This window comes from Ranitomeya imitator, chromosome 7 (genome assembly GCF_032444005.1).
Source record: "Ranitomeya imitator isolate aRanImi1 chromosome 7, aRanImi1.pri, whole genome shotgun sequence".
NCBI lineage: Eukaryota > Metazoa > Chordata > Amphibia > Anura > Dendrobatidae > Ranitomeya > Ranitomeya imitator.
In genome coordinates this window covers 31,654,085-31,675,957 of record NC_091288.1, presented here as the reverse complement: position 1 = coordinate 31,675,957, position 21,873 = coordinate 31,654,085, and the positions used below count along the sequence as shown (strand labels likewise).

The following is a 21,873-nucleotide window of genomic DNA, read 5'->3' as shown; positions in this document are numbered from 1 at the left end:
AAAAGAAGCAACTTCAAGAAATTCCACATGATGAATTGATGCCTGGGTCGTTCTGATCTGGGGGCACCATAGTGGAGAGCCATATAGATCTTTGCTTTGGGACACCGCTGGGAGGCCCCTTTAATATTCATCGTACCAAGAAGAAGAGACAAGATGTGCACAAGTTTTCAGGACTTTACCTGCCAGTGGCCTTGACGTACAGCGCAAAACAGCGGAGTGATGCCACGTCTGTTTAGCCGGGACAAGATGGCTCCATGGTCCAGAAGCAGCTCGCACACCTCCAGCTTCCCCCGGCCTGCAGCTGCTGTAAGAGCTGAACCACACAGAGAGGAGATTCTAAGTACTCATAAAACCACATTTTATATTACAAGCCCGTACACACACATATTCCACTGGATTTTACAGACAGCGGCTGATTCCTGGAACCCCAAGGCAACGATTTTTGGGATTTTCCTCTGTGCAGTCTGTATACGGTCCTCATGGGAAGCCAGTCTCAATAAATCGTAGATGCGAGAATGTGTTTGGCTTGATGAAATATTTAATTCAGCAATGCCCTTGTGCTAAATAAAAAGGCATAATTTGTTCTACTTAAACAGATTACAAGTGGAGATGAATTAAACATGTTTTCTGACGTCTGTCATTTACTCATAAAGCAGATGTGTATGTGTCCGGACTTAATGTGATGCATCAATCCATGCAAATGGACGGAAAGTCCTACAGCCGAAATACAACCTTCCGATCCGTTACGGATCAGCGACAAACAATTTGCCATAGATTTATTTCTTGGTGTTGGATGGTCCATAACATCATGATATCCTACAATTTAATTTGGGACCTGTTGCTTTGTAGCCAATTAGATGGTGAGAATAGCACAGCAGAAGAGTGTGTTGACCTTGGCGGAGACAGTGACCGCTCCTACAAAACTATTAGTGAAGACAAGGATACACACAGGGCCAAGTAAAATAAACTCTGTAGCCATACAGGATTTAAAAAAAAAATAAAATCATAGCAGTAGGAGAGTAGTGTGCGGATTTTGATGCAAACAGTGACCTGTCCATTTCTGTATGATTTTATTAGTATGGATAGGGCTTAGGGAAAAGTCAATTGTGCTGTACCATGAAGAGAAGGAGCAAAAACACTGTGGCCAAGATAATCATTTAAAAGACAGCAGCAGGATAGGGGTGAATTGAACTTGAAAAAGGCAGTGACCTGTCATTTCTGATACTATGGTATTTGGAACAAAGATACATGTGACAGGGACAATAGAGGTGTGAAAACCCTACAGCCAATCAGATTATGAAGACTGCAGAAGAGGAGTATGTTGATCTTGTAGCAGTCAGTGACCTGTCCACTCTTACTGTTATTAGTAAGGTCAGGGTCACAAATATCGTGCCATGAAGTGATGGACACTAACGACACACCATGAAAAAAAAAAAAAGCAGACCCAAGCCAGCGATGAGCGTGCACACTGACACTGCAGGAGCCCAGCTGCACACAACTCACACAGTCAGTGTGCGCTCTCATCACCGGCTCCTGTCTGCGGCAGAGTCCATGCAGAGATGCAGATAGGGACATCTTAATTCATCTCAAAGTGCTAATTATGCAATTTAGAGAGGCATAACACTGCACTGATCCCTCGGCCACACCAAGGGTGCACTGAACTCCCCTTATTTGCACACAAAATAATAGTCAGAAAAAAATTTACTACTAAAATCTATACTACAGGCAAACATTTTTAGGGGCCAAGTCCCCTACAAACCAGAACAAGTAGTTTAATTGGCGTTCTACGGCTGACAGACTCCCTTTAACTACTACAAAGGAGGCAGACATTTTAATCAATGAAGGAGTTAATTCTCCATAAATTGCTGGTTGTATATTTAGAGTATTATGCCGTCTTTTTTGCCTTTTGTGGAGACCAACAAATTTAATCTCCTCAGAATACTGTGATTATTTGGGATCTTCTTTGCCTTTCAATAAAGATATTGGACAATTTACAGATGAAGACTTTTTTTATTTCCAAAAACCTCTTTCATTGAGGCCAAACATTTGCCTTTTGCTTCGGTACAAATTATTACAATGCAATAAGAAGCCATTTAGCTAACATTTGGCCGGGTTACAAGCGGGGCTTAGTGGTGCCAAGTACGAGCGCAGAATTTCATAGTGTCATTGTGCAATGAGATGAATGACACAAAGTGTTGGCCAAAGACAATCGACTCGTTAATGTGTGACTTCAGATTATTCGTGCGCAGATTAGCAAAACCTCGGTCTTTCATTTTCATAACAGGCTTGATTGACGTGTGAGACAGAGGGACACAGAGGAACATTTCTGACTATTGATAGCTTACAATCTTTCACCACTTCTGCCGCCCAGTGGAGATCTGGTGGGACAGGTTGGAGTTAAAGAATATGGACACCTTCAGGGACATTTTTATTTACCTAAATGCAAGTATTTTAGCATAAAAGTAATTTTTCCAATAGGGTTTTATTACAAATTTTGCACCGTTATGCCTTTTCTAGCCTCTGGAGTGTCTCGTCTATCTCTGGTCGTAAAATGAGTTGACTGAGAATCCATAAACTTTTATCTGTTTTACTGATCTTCCGTCAGCTGATTTATGATCACATGAAAGTTCAGCTCTTCCTTTGATGTTGTTTTAGGCCTTAAATCAGCTGAGAACGGCTAAGAAAAAGGGAAGTGTCAGACAGCCCTGTATCTCAGATGAGTATCGAAATGCAGTGCTCGGACCGGCCGTCGGCTCTCCCCACCCGAGCGTGACAGCTGCATAGAAATATATGCTGTCCTGCTCAGGTCAGAATAGCCGATGGCCAGTCCAGGCATTGCGTTACGGTCATCATCGTCCGAGTTATAAGGCCGTCTGACTATTCCCATGCTCATTGAGGGGTTCTTCGCAAGTCTAGTCTCATTCTGCAAGAAATCAAACATCCTTATAAGCCGAACGGTGCAAAATTTGTAATGAAGCAAAATTGCAAAAATATGTTTTAGCCCAAAATACATTCAATTCATAAAAATAAAAATTCCCCGAAGAGGTCCATATCTTTTAACTTGCGTTATTTTACATATAGAGGTATACTCACACCTAACTGACCGAACATTCAGCGTCTCCCATTCACACACCACCTCCTCACCTCGCCCCCTATCTGTCAGAGTCCCAAAAGGCTCAGTCTTAGGGCCCCTGCTTTCAGTATCACCTCTATGCTGATGACACACAGATCTACATCTCTGGACCAGATATCACCTCCCTACTAACCAGAATCCCTCAATGTCTATCCACTATTTCATCCTTCTCCGCTAGATTTTTAAAACTTAACATGGACAAAACAAAATTCATCATCTTGCCCCCATCTCACGGCTGCCCACTCTCCCCAGTCCTACAAGCTCACTGCCTCGGGGTAATCCTTGACACTGATCTCTCCTTCAAACCACATATCCAAGCCCTTTCCACTTCCTGCCGCCTTCAACTCAAAAATATTTCATGGATCATACATTCCTAAACCAAGAATCTGCAAAAACCCTAGTTCATGCCCTCATCTCCCGCCTCGACTACTGTAACCTCCTGCTCTGTGGCCTCCCCTCTAACACTCTCGCACCCCTCCAATCTATTCTAAACTCTGCTACCCGACTAATCCACCTGTCCCCCCGCTATTCCCCGACCTCTCCCCTCTGTCAATCCCTTCACTGGCTCCCCATTACCCAGAGACTTCAGTACAAAACCCTAACCAGGATATACAAAGCCATCCACAACCTGTCTCCTCCATACATCTGTGACCTCATCTCCCGGTACTTTCCTGCACGCAACCTCCGATCCTCACAAGATCTCCTTCTCTACTCCCCTCTTATCTCCTCTTCCCACAATCGCATACAAGATTTCTCTTGCGTATCACCCCTACTCTGGAACCCTCTACCACAACACATCAGACTCTCACTTACAATTGAAACCTTCAAAAAGAACCTGAAGACCTACATCTTCCGACAAGCCTACAACCTGCAGTAACCACCGATCGACCAAACCGCTGCATGACCAGCTCTACCCTCACCTACTGTATCCTCATCCATCCCTTGTAGATTGTGAGCCCTCGCGGGCAGGGTCCTCTCTCCTCCTGTACCAGTTATGACTTGTATTGTTCAACATTATTGTACCTGTTTTTATTATGTATACCCCTCCTAACATGTAAAGCTCCATGGAATAAATGGCGCTATAATAATAATAATAATAATATTGAGGGGTTAGACAGTCTCATCTTGATCCTCTATAGACTTCCACCAACATCCAATATAGATTTGGCATTCAACAGTGATGACATATTGGTTCCATATTGGCCAAGGACTATCCTGGCACAGTCTTGACTTTTCAAGGAACCACATAAATTGTATTAAAAGCACCCAGGGTGGCACATAAATAGTTTTCAATTAATACAGGCTGGGTAAGGGGGTGCGAGGGTTAGCCCCGGTTATAAGGTCCAGACCCAGAAGCAAATCTCTGGCTATGGTCTCCGCTTCCTTTTAATCCCGTGTCTTTCGGAATATATAGTTGGCCGTAAACCAATTACACAAATATAAAAGACCTTCATACAAGCAAGCAGTCTCCTTCCCCATTCCAGGGAGATGTTCTTCCTTCCTATACAAGATAAAACTTGAAAGCATATTTCACTGACATATATAATCCCCCGTTACATCCGGAATACAATTTTCATTTATTAAAGGTATTTATGCAGAGGTTGCAGCCGTCATAACTAGACTCCGGTACCCTGGCACAAGGCCATTTGCACCTTAAATAGTTGGAAGTGACTAGTAAAGTGTCAAGTTAATCTTATAATAGTTTGCAAAGTAGGTTCTCTTTTTACCAAGGTGCATTAAAGGGTCATCACAAAATAGAGCAAGAATAAAAAAAAGTTCCAGATCAGTAAGTCTTTGGTGTGTGAGAGCAAGGCGCAGCGGGCCGAGAGCAAGGCGCAGCGGGCCGAGAGCAAGGCGCAGCGGGCCGAGAGCAAGGCGCAGCGGGCCGAGAGCAAGGCGCAGCGGGCCGAGAGCAAGGCGCAGCGGGCCGAGAGCAAGGCGCAGCGGGCCGAGAGCAAGGCGCAGCGGGCCGAGAGCAAGGCGCAGCGGGCCGAGAGCAAGGCGCAGCGGGCCGAGAGCAAGGCGCAGCGGGCCGAGAGCAAGGCGCAGCGGGCCGAGAGCAAGGCGCAGCGGGCCGAGAGCAAGGCGCAGCGGGCCGAGAGCAAGGCGCAGCGGGCCGAGAGCAAGGCGCAGCGGGCCGAGAGCAAGGCGCAGCGGGCCGAGAGCAAGGCGCAGCGGGCCGAGAGCAAGGCGCAGCGGGCCGAGAGCAAGGCGCAGCGGGCCGAGAGCAAGAGTGTTGAGAGTGCCGGTTTTCCATAGTGAACATACAAACTCCTTGCAGATATTGTCGTTGGTGGGATTTGCTGCAAAGCAACAGTGCTAAGCACTGAGCCACTATTCTTAAAAGGAGGTCCAACTGGTGTAAAGAAACTTCGAGGCAATCAATATTCCATGGGGAAAAAAAAAATTATGCAAATGATCTCTTCTCCAGAAGAAAGAACATTTATTCTCTAGCGTTTCCTACAGGTCACGAATAGATCAGCATTTCCATTCATCTTGCCCTGGTCCTTCATCTAGTCCGGTCCTCCATTGCAGCCTTACTTCACAGCTTCCTCGGTGCTTCTGGTGCCTACCCAGCCCTGCAATGTCACAACATCATGGGACCTAATAATAAGTGCAAGAGGCTCCCTGGACCTCAGACACATAAGTGAAGACCGGCTGATATGGAGGAGTGGACCGGACACCGGACCAGGGAATCTCAAATCAAAAGGTTCATCCCTAGAAACCATCCTGTAAGTCAATGACAAAGTCAAGAGCTGTGAAACATGATGAGTTATTAGCCAACCAGACATGGGTGCAGCGGGTTATTAGATGGGTTTATTCAGCCGCCTATTGATGCAGGGTCTGGCACCCGCTTTCTGATACACGGCTGGCAGATATCGCGCTCCTGTCCTCTTAATTAGAATAATACGCACGCACTTCTGCCAATACCTGGCACGCACCTGATATACACCACTTCAACTGAACCGCCAGTGCTGACACAAGCAAGCTAGATAAGCCTTTTATTGCACAAGCGTCGGTTGTACAGAATTGTGGCTCCAGGGTGCACAAACATTTGCAAGGATGGACAATATTGATTTTTGGAATGGCCGTTTAAGCAATTGCCCAATATATTCTGCTGAGGAATCGAGCAGTACTTTCTAAGTTATTCAGCATCACAAGGCACATACATGGGTGGGTAAGCGGAGAGTCCAGAATGCAGGAAGCAGCAGAACAAGGAGGGAGCTGTATGGGGGGGCAGCAATAAAGTAGAAGAATGTTCCTGATAATTATGGCCTGTTTACCATGGACGATGGCGGCAGCCTGCGAGTTCCACCCTGAATCCAGTTTACCATATTCGGAAACTGGCTTACCCACAGAGTTCTTAAATAAACAGCATCATGGCAAAGTTATGCTCAGGAATTCCGGCTATTTTAGTGCTGAGGACTCGGTCTTATCAGATACTCTCTTGGCAGACGTATGTACACTAACCCCTCTCCTGCCAGGAAAAAATAAATAAAAATACAATTTTAAAGGCAATGAGAGTTTAAGTTTTTTTTTTGTTTTTTTTAATTAAAACTGTAAAAAATAAAATGAAAAATACAAAACAATAAAATTACTTTAGAAAATCATCTGTACAGGAAAAAAAAAAGTATTGAGTGACTACTAACAGGGGAAGACATTAATCTGACAGATCTTTGATCTTGCTCCAAGAAACCTGGCAAAACAAATTAGAAAAAACGAAGATGCGCTTGTCTGCCAGAAAAAAAGGAGAAGAATTTGTCAGCAGGATTAAGGGAGGGGAATAAGAAACCAAACACTGGTATCCTGAGTAGTCCTGAAGTCTGAGAATGACCCTGGAAGACGTCGGATGTAAACGCCGGCGATAGGCGCCATCCAGCCCATCCCATCATTACCATCCTAGAAGGACTCTCACACGCCGCTCGCCAACTCATAAGGATTTTATTCTCCCTTCAATCCAGATTAAACATTTGTCAAAGTGTAAACTAAATACAAGTCTAAAGCCGGCACAGTTTACCGGATTTAATATGTACATTAAGGGATTAAATGCATCAAAGGAATCGGCATAAACTGGGAATATCGACAATGGGAACCGCTATAAAGGAGGACACAATGATGAGACAATGGGAACCAGTATAAAGGACACAATGAGGAGACAAAGGGAACCAGTATAAAGGAGGACACAATGAGGAGACAATGGGAACCAGTATAAAGGAGGACACAATGAGGAGACAATGGGAACCAGTATAAAGGACACAATGAGGAGACAAAGGGAACCAGTATAAAGGAGGACACAATGAGGAGACAATGGGAACCACTATAAAGGACACAATGAGGAGACAAAGGGAACCAGTATAAAGGAGGACACAATGAGGAGACAATGGGAACCAGTATAAAGGAGGACACAATGAGGAGACAATGGGAACCAGTATAAAGGACACAATGAGGAGACAAAGGGAACCAGTATAAAGGAGGACACAATGAGGAGACAATGGGAACCAGTATAAAGGAGGACACAATGAGGAGACAATGGGAACCAGTATAAAGGACACAATGAGGAGACAAAGGGAACCAGTATAAAGGAGGACACAATGAGGAGACAATGGGAACCAGTATAAAGGAGGACACAATGAGGAGACAATGGGAACCAGTATAAAAGGAAGACACAATGAGGAGACAAAGGGAAGCAGTATAAAGGAAGACACAATGAGGAGAGACAAAGGGAACCAGTATAAAGGAGGACACAATGAGGAGACAATGGGAACCAGTATAAAGGACACAATGAGGAGACAAAGGGAAGCAGTATAAAGGAAGACACAATGAGGAGAGACAAAGGGAACCAGTATAAAGGAGGACACAATGAGGAGACAATGGGAACCAGTATAAAGGAGGACACAATGAGGAGACAATGGGAACCAGTATAAAAGGAAGACACAATGAGGCGACAATGGGAACCAGTATAAAGGACACAATGATGAGACAAAGGGAACCAGTATAAAGGAGGACACAATGAGGAGACAATGGGAACCAGTATAAAGGAGGACACAATGAGGAGACAATGGGAACCAGTATAAAAGGAAGACACAATGAGGAGACAAAGGGAAGCAGTATAAAGGAAGACACAATGAGGAGAGACAAAGGGAACCAGTATAAAGGAAGACACAATGAGGCAACAATGGGAACCAGTATAAAGGAGGACACCATGAGGCAACAATGGGAACCAGTATAAAGGAGGACACAATGAGGAGACAATAAGAACCAGTATAAAGGAGGACACAATGAGGCGACAATGGGAACCAGTATAAAGGAGGACACAATGAGGCGACAATGGGAACCAGTATAAAGGAGGACACAATGAGGCGACAATGAGAACCAGTATAAAGGAGGACACAATGAGACGACAATGGGAACCAGTATAAAGGAGGACACAATGAGGCGACAATGGGAACCAGTATAAAGGAGGACACAATGAGGCGACAATGAGAACCAGTATAAAGGAGGACACAATGAGGCGACAATGGGAACCAGTATAAAGGAGGATACAATGAGGCGACAATGAGAACCAGTATAAAGGAGGACACAATGAGGCGACAATGAGAACCAGTATAAAGGAGGACACAATGAGGAGACAATGGGAACCAGTATAAAGGACACAATGAGGGAACATTGGGAACCAGTATAAAGAAGGACACAATGAGGGAACAATGGGAACCGCTATGAAGGAGGTCACAATGAGGCGACAATGAAGCATAAAAATATATTATCTTGCTGTTTAGTATCCGGCTATGGTCTCGGATTTTCTAACCATAATTTTCTCTCACACGCCATAACCTTCCAGAGAGGAATACACCTGGCTGCAATCGTGCAGCCGGACTCTGATTATGTTGCTCGTGGTTTGGGCAGCATGAATCGGGTGACTGGTTCCCTTTAAAAAAATTTTTTTTTGCACTACATGGTGTAAAACAGAACTTATTGTGTTAATTGCAGGATGACAAAGAGCAAGAGCAGGCAGCAGCCTAGGGGCCATTGCTGGGTGGGGGGGTTGGGAACATTTATGGATTCTGAACAGTTACACATAAGTGTAATACGGGAGCATTTCGGAACAGAACCATAAGGATCTACATGTTGTTCGGATATTTATATTTGCAGTTGTGCCAAGACCCCTGGCCATAAAAATGTCACAGAAGTGCCCCTGTATGACGCTGTGCAGAAGGAAACTGATACAAGAGGAAGAAAATCCTTTTCTTTTGGACACTGAAATCTGTTGAAGGGGTTTTTCCTTGCCTGACAGTTATCCTCTTGCTGGGACCCCAGTGATTTAGAGAACAAGACTCCAGAGTCCCCTCTTAAACAGCGTGGAGCTGTGACTGCTTGATCTTCGCTCTGGCCACAGTCTATGGGATTGCCGGAAATAGCTGAGCGCTGTACTCCGCTTTCTCCGGCAGTGCTATAGACAATGAAGTGAAGGTTGAGAATTCGTACCACCGCTATTAACATGGGGCTCTGCATAGCCCTTTTCTCAGAATTCTAGATCCACCAACCTCAGAATCATGGAGTGTCCCACTGGCTGGACTCAATCAATCACTAAATTATCTCCTATCCAATGGATAGAGGATAACTTTCAATTGTGGGAATACCCCTTTAAAATCCAATAATCTCATCTTTATTGGGGCGAGGTGCAATTAAATGATCATGTTAATTCTTTAGAGGCCAAGTGTAAGGAAGAGGACAACTCTTAAAAATCCGGCTTTGGGGCAACAAGACAGCGTTCCTGTCCTTCATTGCCCATTCTCACCACCACATCGACACTGTATGGAAGTGGCAACCGTCGCATCATCCAACTCTAGTCATGCCATGATACCGGGACGGTGGTGTGTTACCATCCAAGTATCCAAAATGACCATTCAGGAACTAATACTCCATAGTGATGAGTGAACGTGCTGGGATGAGGTGTTATCTGAGCATGCTCGGGTGCTGACAGATGCCGACATATGCTCGAGTCCCCGCGGCTCCATGTCTTGCCGATATTCGACAGCCGCAACACATGCGGGGATTGCCCGTTAGGATCACGCCATGTCTCTTATGTCTGGACGTCCATTCGTTCATTTATTTCACACATCTACTAATAGTTTTTGCTTTTCAGTTTGTTAAAATGTCAGAAACTGGAGGAAATTTATTTTTCACCATTGTACTTCTCATTAGATAATCCAGCAAGTTCTCTGCAGTTTTATAAACTAATGATGTAAAATAAACTAAAATCCGAAAAGAAAAAAAATTAAAAATCCAAAAGCAAAACATCCTATCTGCCAACCATGAACATGTGCAACCAATCTACGGGGCCGAAAATAAATGATCAAGGGCCGTACAGTAACGTGGGGACACAAATAAAGGGCAGATGGATTCTGGAAGCATTTGAGTTTTTTTGCACGACAATGTTGACAGCCCCCATGATTAGAAACTCCGTCCCCGGTGATTGTACATTCCGCACACAGTTTTCTGTAATTTTCTTCATGATAATTTAGAATGATTAAATAATACTAGAATGGTAACGAGTTAATAGATCTGCTCCTTGTTACTGAATGCTCCCATGAAATGGAAACCGCAAATAAATTATGGAATACAATAAATTTCTTCCGACAAACATTTAATTAAATGCATGGATTTAGAGCTAAAAAAATCATTTTTGCAATTCGGCTTAATTAAAAATGCACCGTTTGGCTTTTATAGGCTTTTATTCCTGCTCAGCCAAAGGAAAAAAAACAAAACATATATATATATTTATTTAATATAGATTATAGTGTTGGAGCGTTCACATGAGCTCACTGACCGTTTCCCAGTTAACTTATTCTCCAGCCAGCAATAGACAGATGCAAAATTTGCATTGAAACCCAATTCCAACCCCTTAAAGGTAAAATCCCGGTTTATGGCTCTGAATCTCCTTGCTGCCTGGACATGCAGCACTGCTTTCTGCAAAACCTAAAACAAGAAAAATCTTTCGCTGTACCGCGCCAAAGATAACCACAGAGCGAATCTAAATCCGCGCAAATCTCTTCACATGTTAAGGCAACTCAGCTGTGCAGGAAACGTACGTCAGAAGAGAAAGAAGACGGGAGAGGGCGAAAAAAAAGAAACCGGAAGGAAATATCTACAAGAAGCAGTCTGGATCGAATTTAATTGAATCGAATAGGGAATTGCAGAAATTAATAGTAATAAATCTAGCGGAGTCATAACGGGTAATACAAAATTGGCGAAAAAGGTAAATGGATAACCGCGACACTTTTACATAGTGTTCGCCATTTCATAGACTATTACTTGGAGAAAAAAAAAAGTTTAAAAAAAATAGCAATAGAGTTATGGGAAAACACACTTGCTGATGAGCGAGCGTGCTGGGATAAGGTGTTATCTGGGCATGCTCATGTGCCAGTAGAGTGTCTTCGGCGTGCTCGAATACTATGAGTCCCCGTGGGTGTTCGACAGCAGCAACACATGTAGGGACTGCCTGATTGTTAAGCAACAGAAATGTTAACAAATGTTCATAATGGGAAATCTATCAAAATCTAAGAAATGGAATGAAAACGTTTACAGCCGGAAACATCCTGTCCTACAGGAAAAAAATAAAAATCCATTTTTTTTTTCAATCTATAAGCTGTAAAGAGAATACGACCCTACAAGACGGTGACTTAATGTGGCCAAAAAAAAAAGAAAAAAAGAAATGTCATCGGGTGCCTTCCATATTAAATGATATGCTCCCAGCATTATTATCTTAAGTGGCGTCACCTTCATTGCATCCCTCGCCATAAAAACATGAAGGGAAGGCAGCTCAATAAACGCACATTACAGGGTGTAGACGGCAGTTTAATCGTTTCGTCCCGTCGTGTTCCAACACAAGTATCAGCTGATGTTATCGCCATTCATTCGGCGCGCGGCTGCTGATCAAGGTGCGGCCTGGGAAAAGCAGTGTTCTGCCAGCACTAAGTAGTAAGAGACAAAGTCAGAGGATGACCCGGATCACGGAACATACTTCCTTTGTTTCAGCTTGTCTGATGGGAGAAACGTGTGCGGACGCAGAGAACACAAACAGCGGCGTACAGTGCACCTGCTGCACAGACACGCGGCGGAGGAAGCCATCGTGCCGGCAGAACCGGTACTCGCCGGCATGCTAATTAATGACACCGCAAAATCGAGGCCATTTCTTCCACCCAATCTGATGATATAACAGCAGTTTCCTGATTTTAAGGAAGGAAAACGTAAGAATACGTATAAGGGGTTAGCTCGCTTGTTACTTGGTGCAGCACGGACTTCTCTGGCATGGGAACAACGCGCCCAATCATCCTGTCCAGGTGGAAGATCTTGGAGAATACTTGCGCTGCCCCCATATACTTATTTGGTCGATATTCACATTGCGAGTACGTTCATATTTACACCATTACAGAAACGGTCACTGCCTCCTGGCAAGATCAACACACTCCGATCCTGCTGCTTTATCATCGTTCCCATCATCTGAATTTGCCCAAGGAGGTTAACAGTACAGAGAAGAGGAAAAAATCATTAATGCTGAAAAGCAAGCATTCCATTGGAAAGTCATGGAACCTGCGTCAAGAGAGAGTTGTCCACGTCCACAAGAATCATTTTAGAAGAGTTGGCGATATGATTAATGATGGACTAATAGACTTTCAGTTTCGAAGGTGTTGCATTTTTCAACTGCAGCATGGGATTGTGGCGGCTCTGTGCTCCACACAGGAGAGCGTTTCCTTCAGAACTCTACATAAAGGGGGCTGGCTGCTCAGTTCAATAGGTAAACCAGCCCCCTTCTCCTACCACTGGGACCTGCACCGATCGGCAAATCTGGGAACTTTTATCCCTATTGGCAAACAGAAGGGCAGGTTGGACGTCCAACCGCCTCTCCATTCATTTCCTATGGAGTTGCTGGAAAAATCACATAGCAGCGATTGACAGCCCCATAGGGAATAACTGGAGCGGCGGTCCATTCTAACAGGGTTAAAAGGTTCCCCATTCGGTGCATGTCCTGGCGGTCGGACCCCCACCAAATCAACCAGTTATCGTCTATCCCGTGACGAGGAGATAACGTCTTTCACCAGACAGCCCTTTAACCTTTAATGCTGAAATCAGATGATTGACATGCCGCCATTTTTCCTTACAAGGCTCCCAAAAAGGACAAGCGCCGACAATTCACATCAGTTCCATCTGTTAAACAGTAACACAGCTAAGCATGCAATCCGAGCGCGCCAATGATTTACCCGTCTCTCCCCACAGGGTGTCGTTCTCATTGATGTCTATCGGGTAATCCGGATCTTGGTTCAAAAGGCATTTCACCACCTAGAAAGCAAAAAACAAAGGAAAAATTAAATGTTCGCATAAGGAGAGCGTAATAACTTAGCTGCTGGGCATTTCACAGAGTTTATCAAACTTAGTCTTTCCATTAAAGTTGGTGACATCCCCTTTAACAGATACTGTGCCGACTATGTCTGGATGGATTTATTGAGGCTGCGGCTCCAGGTTTCTGACCTAGAGATCAAAATCGCCTGCACATAAAGGGGTAAAGTGACGGCATGGTGCTAGGATATGGCACAGCGTGATGATCAAATGCCAGGGGAGCGCGCCGGAACCTGGCAGAATAGGACCCGGAGACCACCCCTTTAAATGAAGAAAAAATAATTATCCTAGTTGCTGGATTTGATCATTAGGGTTGAACTTACTGAATACTTTGGGCATCCACTTTACACATGAAGGTATCGGAAAAGGTCACCAATTAGGCCATGTGTTAAGTACAACAACTGACAGCCGCCACATAACGTGGAAAATATTCCAAGATCCTGCAACAACTTTTAGACCGTAACTAAAACAGTATAAGAAAACCTCTATATATACCAACTTGGAAATTTCTTGGAAAAATGGAAAAAAAAAATTCAAATTCAGTCTTGGGCATCTGGCTTAGAGCTCAACCAAATAAATCAGACAGAGATCGAAACACAGTGGAGGGACTGGCCAGCGGCTCTCCTGACCAGAGCGAGGCAGCTTCATAGAGATATATGAACTAGTCCCGCTCGGGTAGGGAGAGCCGCCGGCCAGTCCGTGCAATGCTTTCTGATCTCAGCCTGATCTATACAATGGTCTGCCTGTGCCGTTAAACTGAGACTCGGGGCCCAGAGTTACTTTATATGTGAGGAATCTGGATTAATTAAAAGAGAAACTAGCACCAGGTTTTGCAACCAAACTTGAGAGCAGCACAATGTAGAGGCAGAGACCCCGAATCCAGCGATATGTCACTTACTGGGCTGCATGCAACTGTTTTGAGAAAATCACAGTGATACTAGTAAACCTACTGCCAGGAAGTCCAACCACGCACCTTCCACCCCCCGATTGGCAGGTTTCTGCCTATGCACAGTGTATGCAGAGCTACCAATCAGTGGTGTAGGCAGGGTTATACAGAGCTCAGCATTCAGAGAACAGCTAGATCGGCAGCATACAAAACAAAGACTATATCAAAACAGCAGCAAGCATCCCAGTAAGTGACTGGAATCAGTGTCTCTGCCCCTACATCATGCTGCTCTCAGATGGGGTAGCAAAATCTTGGGTGACAGATTCTTTTTAACTGATGCCTTAAGTAGGAGGGGAAAAAAATGAAGATACCTTTTCCATTATCCACTAGGAGTGCTACTGAATGGACGTGACATCAAAACGCTGTTGCGACACCATTGCCAGTCTCAGACTAATGGGTGGAAAGTTGTATTGCCACTGCCATCCTGCGGTCTGGCCAAAGAGGCTACTCCGAGGCTTTTGGCTCGTCATCCAGCCCTCAACTCCATAGAGACCCAAACTTCTCCCAGCTCCGTCACGGGACTACATGGAACGATGCCAGACCCTGAAGCAGAACATTGCACCGTGCTCCCCCCTATTCCCATCTACGCCCTCCGCAGCCTTCCTACCAGGGTGTCCTCTCCTCCTAAATCAACAGACAAACCAGCATAAATTACACATAAGACCTTGCTCAGCACCAATGTCCCCTCCAGCAGAGCGTTCCTCCCCAGACCTGCCTATCCGTACCTCCAGTCCTGCGCGGCTCTCGTGCTACATCCTCTAATTAACTGTTAGAAAAACTCATAAAAACTTTTAATTAACGTCATCAGAAGCCATCCTACTCTTGGCTGTGATAACCGGCAGTGGTAGAGTCGCTCTCATCTCTCTTATGGCTTTCACAGCCTCAAAAATAAACACTCAGGCGTGTCCTTCTGAAGCCTATAATACACGGCGGCCACCGCCATTATAATCGCCACATTGTTATAATTAAAGGCGCCGTATGGAGGTCAGGAGACAAAGAAAAGTGGAATAAAACTGCAAAAAATAACAACAATCCGACATTCTGGGGTCTGGAGTATGGGTAGTTTTAACATGAACCGTAAAATTAGAGGATCTTACAATTTGTGGTCTCTCTCAGAGCCGGTAAGTTACTTTTATCATTTTGTTTGCTTTATTTCACTATCAAAAGCTTGATTTTACCCAATTTTTGGAACATTAAAAAGGGGAAGACTGGCCATTCTAACACCCCCCAAAAATAAAACGCTAATTGGGAAATAAATCTTTTAGATGGGTTTTGCCGGAGAAAAATTTGGAAAATCTTTATCCAGCAGACCGCCATCTCTCCTAAGGCTATGTGCACGCGTTGCGGTTTTTGCTGCGGATCCGCAGCGTTTTTGACGCTGCGGATCCGCATCAGTTTTCCATGTGGTTTACAGTACAATGTTAACCTATGGAAAACAAAAACCGCTGTGCACATGCTGCGGAAAAAAACGCGCAGAAACGCTGCGGTTTATTTTCCGCAGCATGTCAATTCTTTGTGCGGAATCCGCAGCGGTTTGGCACCTGCTCCATATTAAAAATCCGCAGGTGTCTAAAACCGCAGTGGAAACCGCACAAAAAAACGCGATAAATCCGCAGTACTTTTTGCACTGCGGATTTAATCAAATCCACTGTGGAAAATTCCGCAATGGAATCCGCAGCGTGTGCACATACCCTTACTCCCCATCCACACGAGCGCTCCGCACAGCAGACACTTATCGCCCCAAAAATAAAAGAAATCAACCATTGAAATTCCAACAGCTTTATCCTTCTCATCCCAAAATATGTGTCGGTCAGGGAAGCATCACGCAGAGAGCCACCCGCATCACACAGAGAGCCACCCGCATCACACGGAAAGCCACCCGCATCACACGGAAAGCCACCCGCATCACACGGAAAGCCACCCGCATCACACGGAAAGCCACCCGCATCACACGGAAAGCCACCCGCATCACGCATTACACAAACTATTGGCAGGGTTGAGAGCCGAGCTTCCAGCATCAAAACGTTCACTGCCTTTGTCTCCCCCACGCTGCTATGAAATACGACCCTGACAGCTAATGGCTGTCGCAGTAATTGGAAAACAAAAAAAGGAATTTTACAGATTGTCCTTCGTGTAACGCTTCAGCTACTGACTAATTTTATAAAACTTTCAAGTATGGAGAAGGCAAAGAGCAGCAGCCTCAGACCACGGCAGACGCCAACAAACAATGCAGTAAAGATGGAGCCTATGGATGTCTGTTCTGTCTGGAAACTGTTTTTATCTAATGTTTGGAAGCGGAGACATCCAGAGCTTATGGAGTGGACACACTGCGGCCGAGCGGCAGTAACAGCACGTAGATAAAAGGTTTTTGCCAAGCTACGCCTATTCTTCTCAGGCTGCGCCTAGCCTTTCAACGCTGCGCCTATCCTTCCAACGCTGCGCCTATTGTTCCCACGCTGCGCCTATTCTTCCCACGCTTTCAAGATGCATCGGTAATTTGCAAACAAATGACAGCACCCCTTAAAGGGGTTATTCAGGATTAGGAAAAAAACTTTTTTCAGCACTAGCACCACCCCTGATTACAGGTCATGTGTGGTACTGCACCTCCGTTCCATTCACTTCAGTAGGACTGATATGCAATAAAAGGCACAACCTGTAGTCGGGGTGGCACTGTTGCTAGAAGAAAGCAGACATGTTTTTGTATTCCAGACATGAATGATGAAAATTGAGTTCAAGTCTAATGGGTCCAAATAGCAATCGGATGTGTTATGGGGGGGCTCCAATCACTGTTCAATCAGGTGATGTCAGGAGAGAAGGATCAGGAAGTTGTTAATTTATAAGGAAACGCATGCACGCTCTGCTGAGCGGATCATTCACGTGTATGGGGGAATAATGGCGTTTTTGACCTCTAACGTGCAGCAGTGTAGACCTGATGGAAGTGGTTGATGCCGTTACCTCCGTGTGGCCCATGCTGGCCGCTGCCGTCAGTGACTGCTGGAGAGCGTGGCTCCTCCGCACATAATTTGGCTGCTGGCTGGAGGACGTCCAGTCACAACTCAATAGATACTGGAGGATATCACAATGGCCTCTCAGAGCGCTGTGCACCAGAGCACTCTGACCTTTCTTGTCGATGTGATCCACCTGGAAAAACCAAAGAAAAAAAAAATGTTTAAGATATCAAGCCTTGCACATATCCTTGATTACCTATTCTCCGCCTCAGAGATTAGACACCACCAAATAAAAATACATACTTTAGGCTATGTTCACACTGCGTGTTTTTTTTCCTCAGAAGTTCTTTTGAACAGAAATTCTCCAAAATCCTCAAAAACTGCTTCTAAAAAAACTCTGGGAAATTTCTTCCAACACATTTCTATGGGAAATCCACTTGGCTGTTCATAGGAGTTTATTTTATTTTTTCATAAAAAGTTTTTCAAAAACTCTTGGGGGTGGAGAAAGCATATGCTACTACTTTGTCCTCTGACTGCCCTGACCACAAGCACACAATGCAGCCTCAGCTCCCCCCTCTCCCTGCTGCTCTGCTTAGCGGCCATGCGGCCTGATAAATGCTTGATCCAATAGATCAGGATCTATATTAAACATACTGATAGGGAATCTAGATCATGAGCCCCAATGAGGACAGCGCCGATAAGGTTTGTAAAGTAATGTGAAATTCATGGCGGTATAGAAGTGAGAAAATAAATAATAATAGCAGAATAATAGATCTACTATTAGTGGCCTCATTGATTTCCATGTGAACAGGGCCACCCAGGGTCGGTAGGGGGCATACAGACTGCAGAATTAGGAATACAAATAATTCGGAAAGTCAAATACATTTATTAATTCTATTCATATTACCACATCCAGCTATGGCAAATTATGGGATAGTCCGCACTTCAGGACATGCTTTTCTAAAGGAAATCTGTCAGTAAGATCAACACTTTCCCCCAAACCTCATAAATGGGCATACAGGTATTTAAAAGGCAAATCCACGAACACCTTTATATCTTTTATCTGTTGCTATATTCAAGAGAAATCTGCATTTTATTTCTTATGGAAATAAGGCATTAAGAGCTCTGGGTGTGATGGAAATAGATTTCCAGGATCAGGGATCAAGTTTGCAGTCACTTTTTGTGACTGCAGACTTATGAATGCTTACAATGTGCCAGCGCCGGGAGTCAGCAGGCGCATATGCCTGCAACTCAATCAGTGAGTGGAAAAAGGCTGCCATGAGAAGTGGCGAGTTCTCCTTCAATGGAAGTCTTTAAACAGAGGCTGGGGACAGACATCTGTCTGAGATGGTTAATGAACCCCTCATTGAGCAGGGGTTTGGACACGATGACCCAATTCTACCAGTCTATGATAAGTATGCGATTTGCATACGTGTGGTCACATGCCAACTAGACGTGTCAGACAATTCTAGTTGGAATGAGCCCAGTTGTGGGCAAAACGTATATTTGCGGCCACATGACCGCTTGCTTCCGGCGAAGTCACCACAGAATCACGTGAAGATTTAGTCTGCAATCACAAAGTGCTGCCCCAAGCCTGGACAACCCCTTTTAAAGGAGCCACTGCCTGAACTTGATTCCTTGCGTAGAATCAGAGTCTTTAGCTTGATAGCGCGCTGTCTGATTTCTTTGCATGACGCCATGCAGACAGTGGGCCATCAATCCAGTTAATGAGGCTGGCGCTAGGCAGGAAAACAACCTCAGGAGGCAAAGGCTCGGGAAGTGCTCTGTCACGCCCAGAGCACTCAATTTTCCATTTGCATACAAAACTTCAATGCCGATTTCTCAGGAATGCAGCAACAGATATAAGATATAAAAGGTGGCAATGGATGTAGTTTCCAAAGATCTAGGACATTGGGGGGTTTGATCTTGATATATTCATGATCTTAAAGGGAATCATAGTATTGAAAAAAAAATGGATCTATCCAATCAATCATAACTGCCAGTGCGAAGACATGCAAGAGACTTTCAGCATTACTAAAAGCTGGAATAACATTGTAACACCAGTTTAGGAAGTCGGTCATCAACGAGTGTCGTTAAAAGAGGAAGTCCCAACATCTGCGGATTATTAGGAGGAAGGGGCGCATTACCATCCGGCAGCCACAATCCCTGATGGGGCGCCATAGACGTGGGAAGTGGGCTCTGCATGCTCCAATTACAGCCGTCTGGTGCTGTAAACATCACAATGTTGTGTAGGAGGGGACTACGGCCGAGCGTGTAATTACCCGGAATATTCCAGTATTGCGGCGGCGCTGCTTGGCTCGAGTTCACATTGGTGTCACTTTCCACATTTCATACATGACATAAACCACAGAATAAGCGCAAACATTCACCAACGACTGGTTTATTGGCTAAACACATCTGCAAATAATTTCCTTTACTTAATTGTTCTATTATGGAAATATTTGTTGTAATTCGTAAAACACATGCGATTCAGCGACAGATTGGGGAATGTGGTCACAAAGGACAGAAGGGTAATTTATGTTATTGTGTTAGTGTGTCTAAAATACAGGGAATTTGCAAATAACCTTGGTTAAAATAAAAAATGTGCCCAACAGCTCTTATGTATAGCTGCGTGTTTCCATGGTTACAGACTACAAACAAACCCCGTGTAGTCTGATTCTGAAGTCACCCTCTTGGTATAAGCCACCTTTAGCTTAAAAAGGGGCAAATTGTCAGCACCCTTTAGTGGTTAACTATACAGTATGGGTAGAATTAATTATCCCTTCTACTCCAAAAAGCTGCAGTCAAAAGTGTCAAGTGGTATTTTGCGCAAAATATTGAAACATTTGTGCTAGCAATGTGACAATTTTGCTATACTGCATGCCAGTAAACTGGTGTATATTGGTGTACATACAGTTCATATCCTGCATAGATGTCCGTTTCGGATACATAGACTGCCCAAATAAGTGCTAAATAGTCATTTAGAGGAGTATAATTTGATACATTCCCTCCTGTTTGTGTTACATACTCTTAAAAGAGAATTTGCCACCAGGCATTTACTACCACATCTGAGAGCAGCATAATATAGGGGAAGAAACCCCGATTCTAGCGATGTGTCACTTACTGGGCTGCTTGCTACAGTTTTGATAAAATCACAGTTTTATCTGTTTCAGATCTACCAGTTCTCTGAATGCTGAGTTCTGTATAATCCCACCCACACCACGGATTGGCAGCTTTCTGCTTATGCACAGTGTACACAGAAAGCTTCCAGCCAATCAGTGGTGTGGGCGGGGTTATACAGAGCTCAGCATTTGGAGAACTGATAGATCTGCAGCAGATAAAACAAGTTATTTTGCAGCAAGCAATATCCTAAGTGACACATCGCTGGATTCAGGGTCTCTATCCCTACTTCATGATATTTTCAGATTAGGTGACAAAAACCTGTTGACAAAGTCCCTTAAAGGAAAACACCACCAACCTATGATCCACAACCGTGACAGTGATGTACACCAGGGGTGTCAAACTGCATTCCTCGAGGGCTGCAAACAGGTCATGTTTTCAGGATTTCCTTGTACTGCACAGGTGATAATTTAATCACCAACTCATTATTTGTGTAGGTGATTAAATTATCACCTGTGCAGTACAAGGAAATCCTTTAAACATGACCTGTTTGCAGCCCTAGGGTTGAGCGAAACGCATCGTTCATTTTCAAAAGTCGCCGACTTTTGGCAAAGTTGGGTTTCATGAAACCCGACCCGATCCCTGTGTGGGGTCGGCCATGCGGGGAGGGAGAGAGAGAGAGAGCGAGAGAGAGAGAGAGAGAGAGAGCGAGAGAGCGAGAGAGAGCGCGAGAGAGCAAGAGAGAGCGAGAGAGCGAGAGAGAGCGCGAGAGAGAGCGAGAGAGAGCGAGAGAGAAAGAGAGAAAGAGAAAGAGAGCGAGCGAGCGAGAGAGAGAGCGAAAGAGAAAGAGCGAGCGAGCGAGAGAGAGCGAGAAAGAGAGCGAAAGAGAAAGAGAGCGAGAGAGAGAAAGAGCGAGAGAGAGAGCGAAAGAGCGAGCGAGCGAGCGAGCGAGCGAGAGAGAGAGAGAAAAAAAATAAAAATAAACAAATAATTAAAAAAAAAATTCCCATTGACTTTGCATTGGGTTTCGTGTTTCGGTCGATCCCCGACTTATCGCCATAATTGGCCGATTTCTCTCGACGCAACTTTTGAGATAGTCGGGTTTCGCGAAACCCGACTCGACCCTAAAAAAGTAAAAGTCGCTCAACCCTATGCAGCCCTCGAGGAATGCAGTTTGACACCCCTGATGTATACTTTTTTTTGGTAAGGTTGGCATGGCAATCGATGGTTTTCACCATCACAAGCTTAATCTGTACAGATCACAGAATATAGGGCGCGGTTTTCAAACCATTTTTAATCCATTATGTTGCATCGACTGGAATATAGAGACA

General features: G+C 44.6%; 1 protein-coding gene across 1 annotated transcript in view; it reads right to left on the bottom strand.

Moving 5' to 3' along the window:
* Positions 1 to 21,873, bottom strand: part of TANC1 (tetratricopeptide repeat, ankyrin repeat and coiled-coil containing 1) — a 212,194-nt gene that overhangs the window by 23,969 nt on the left and 166,352 nt on the right. Inside the window, exons 17-19 of the mRNA XM_069732997.1 lie at positions 17,430 to 17,615; positions 13,393 to 13,471; positions 180 to 313 (exon numbers count right to left, since the gene is read on the bottom strand). Of these exons, the coding sequence (XP_069589098.1) occupies positions 180 to 313; positions 13,393 to 13,471; positions 17,430 to 17,615 (399 nt within the window). The remainder of the gene's footprint in view (positions 1 to 179; positions 314 to 13,392; positions 13,472 to 17,429; positions 17,616 to 21,873) is intronic.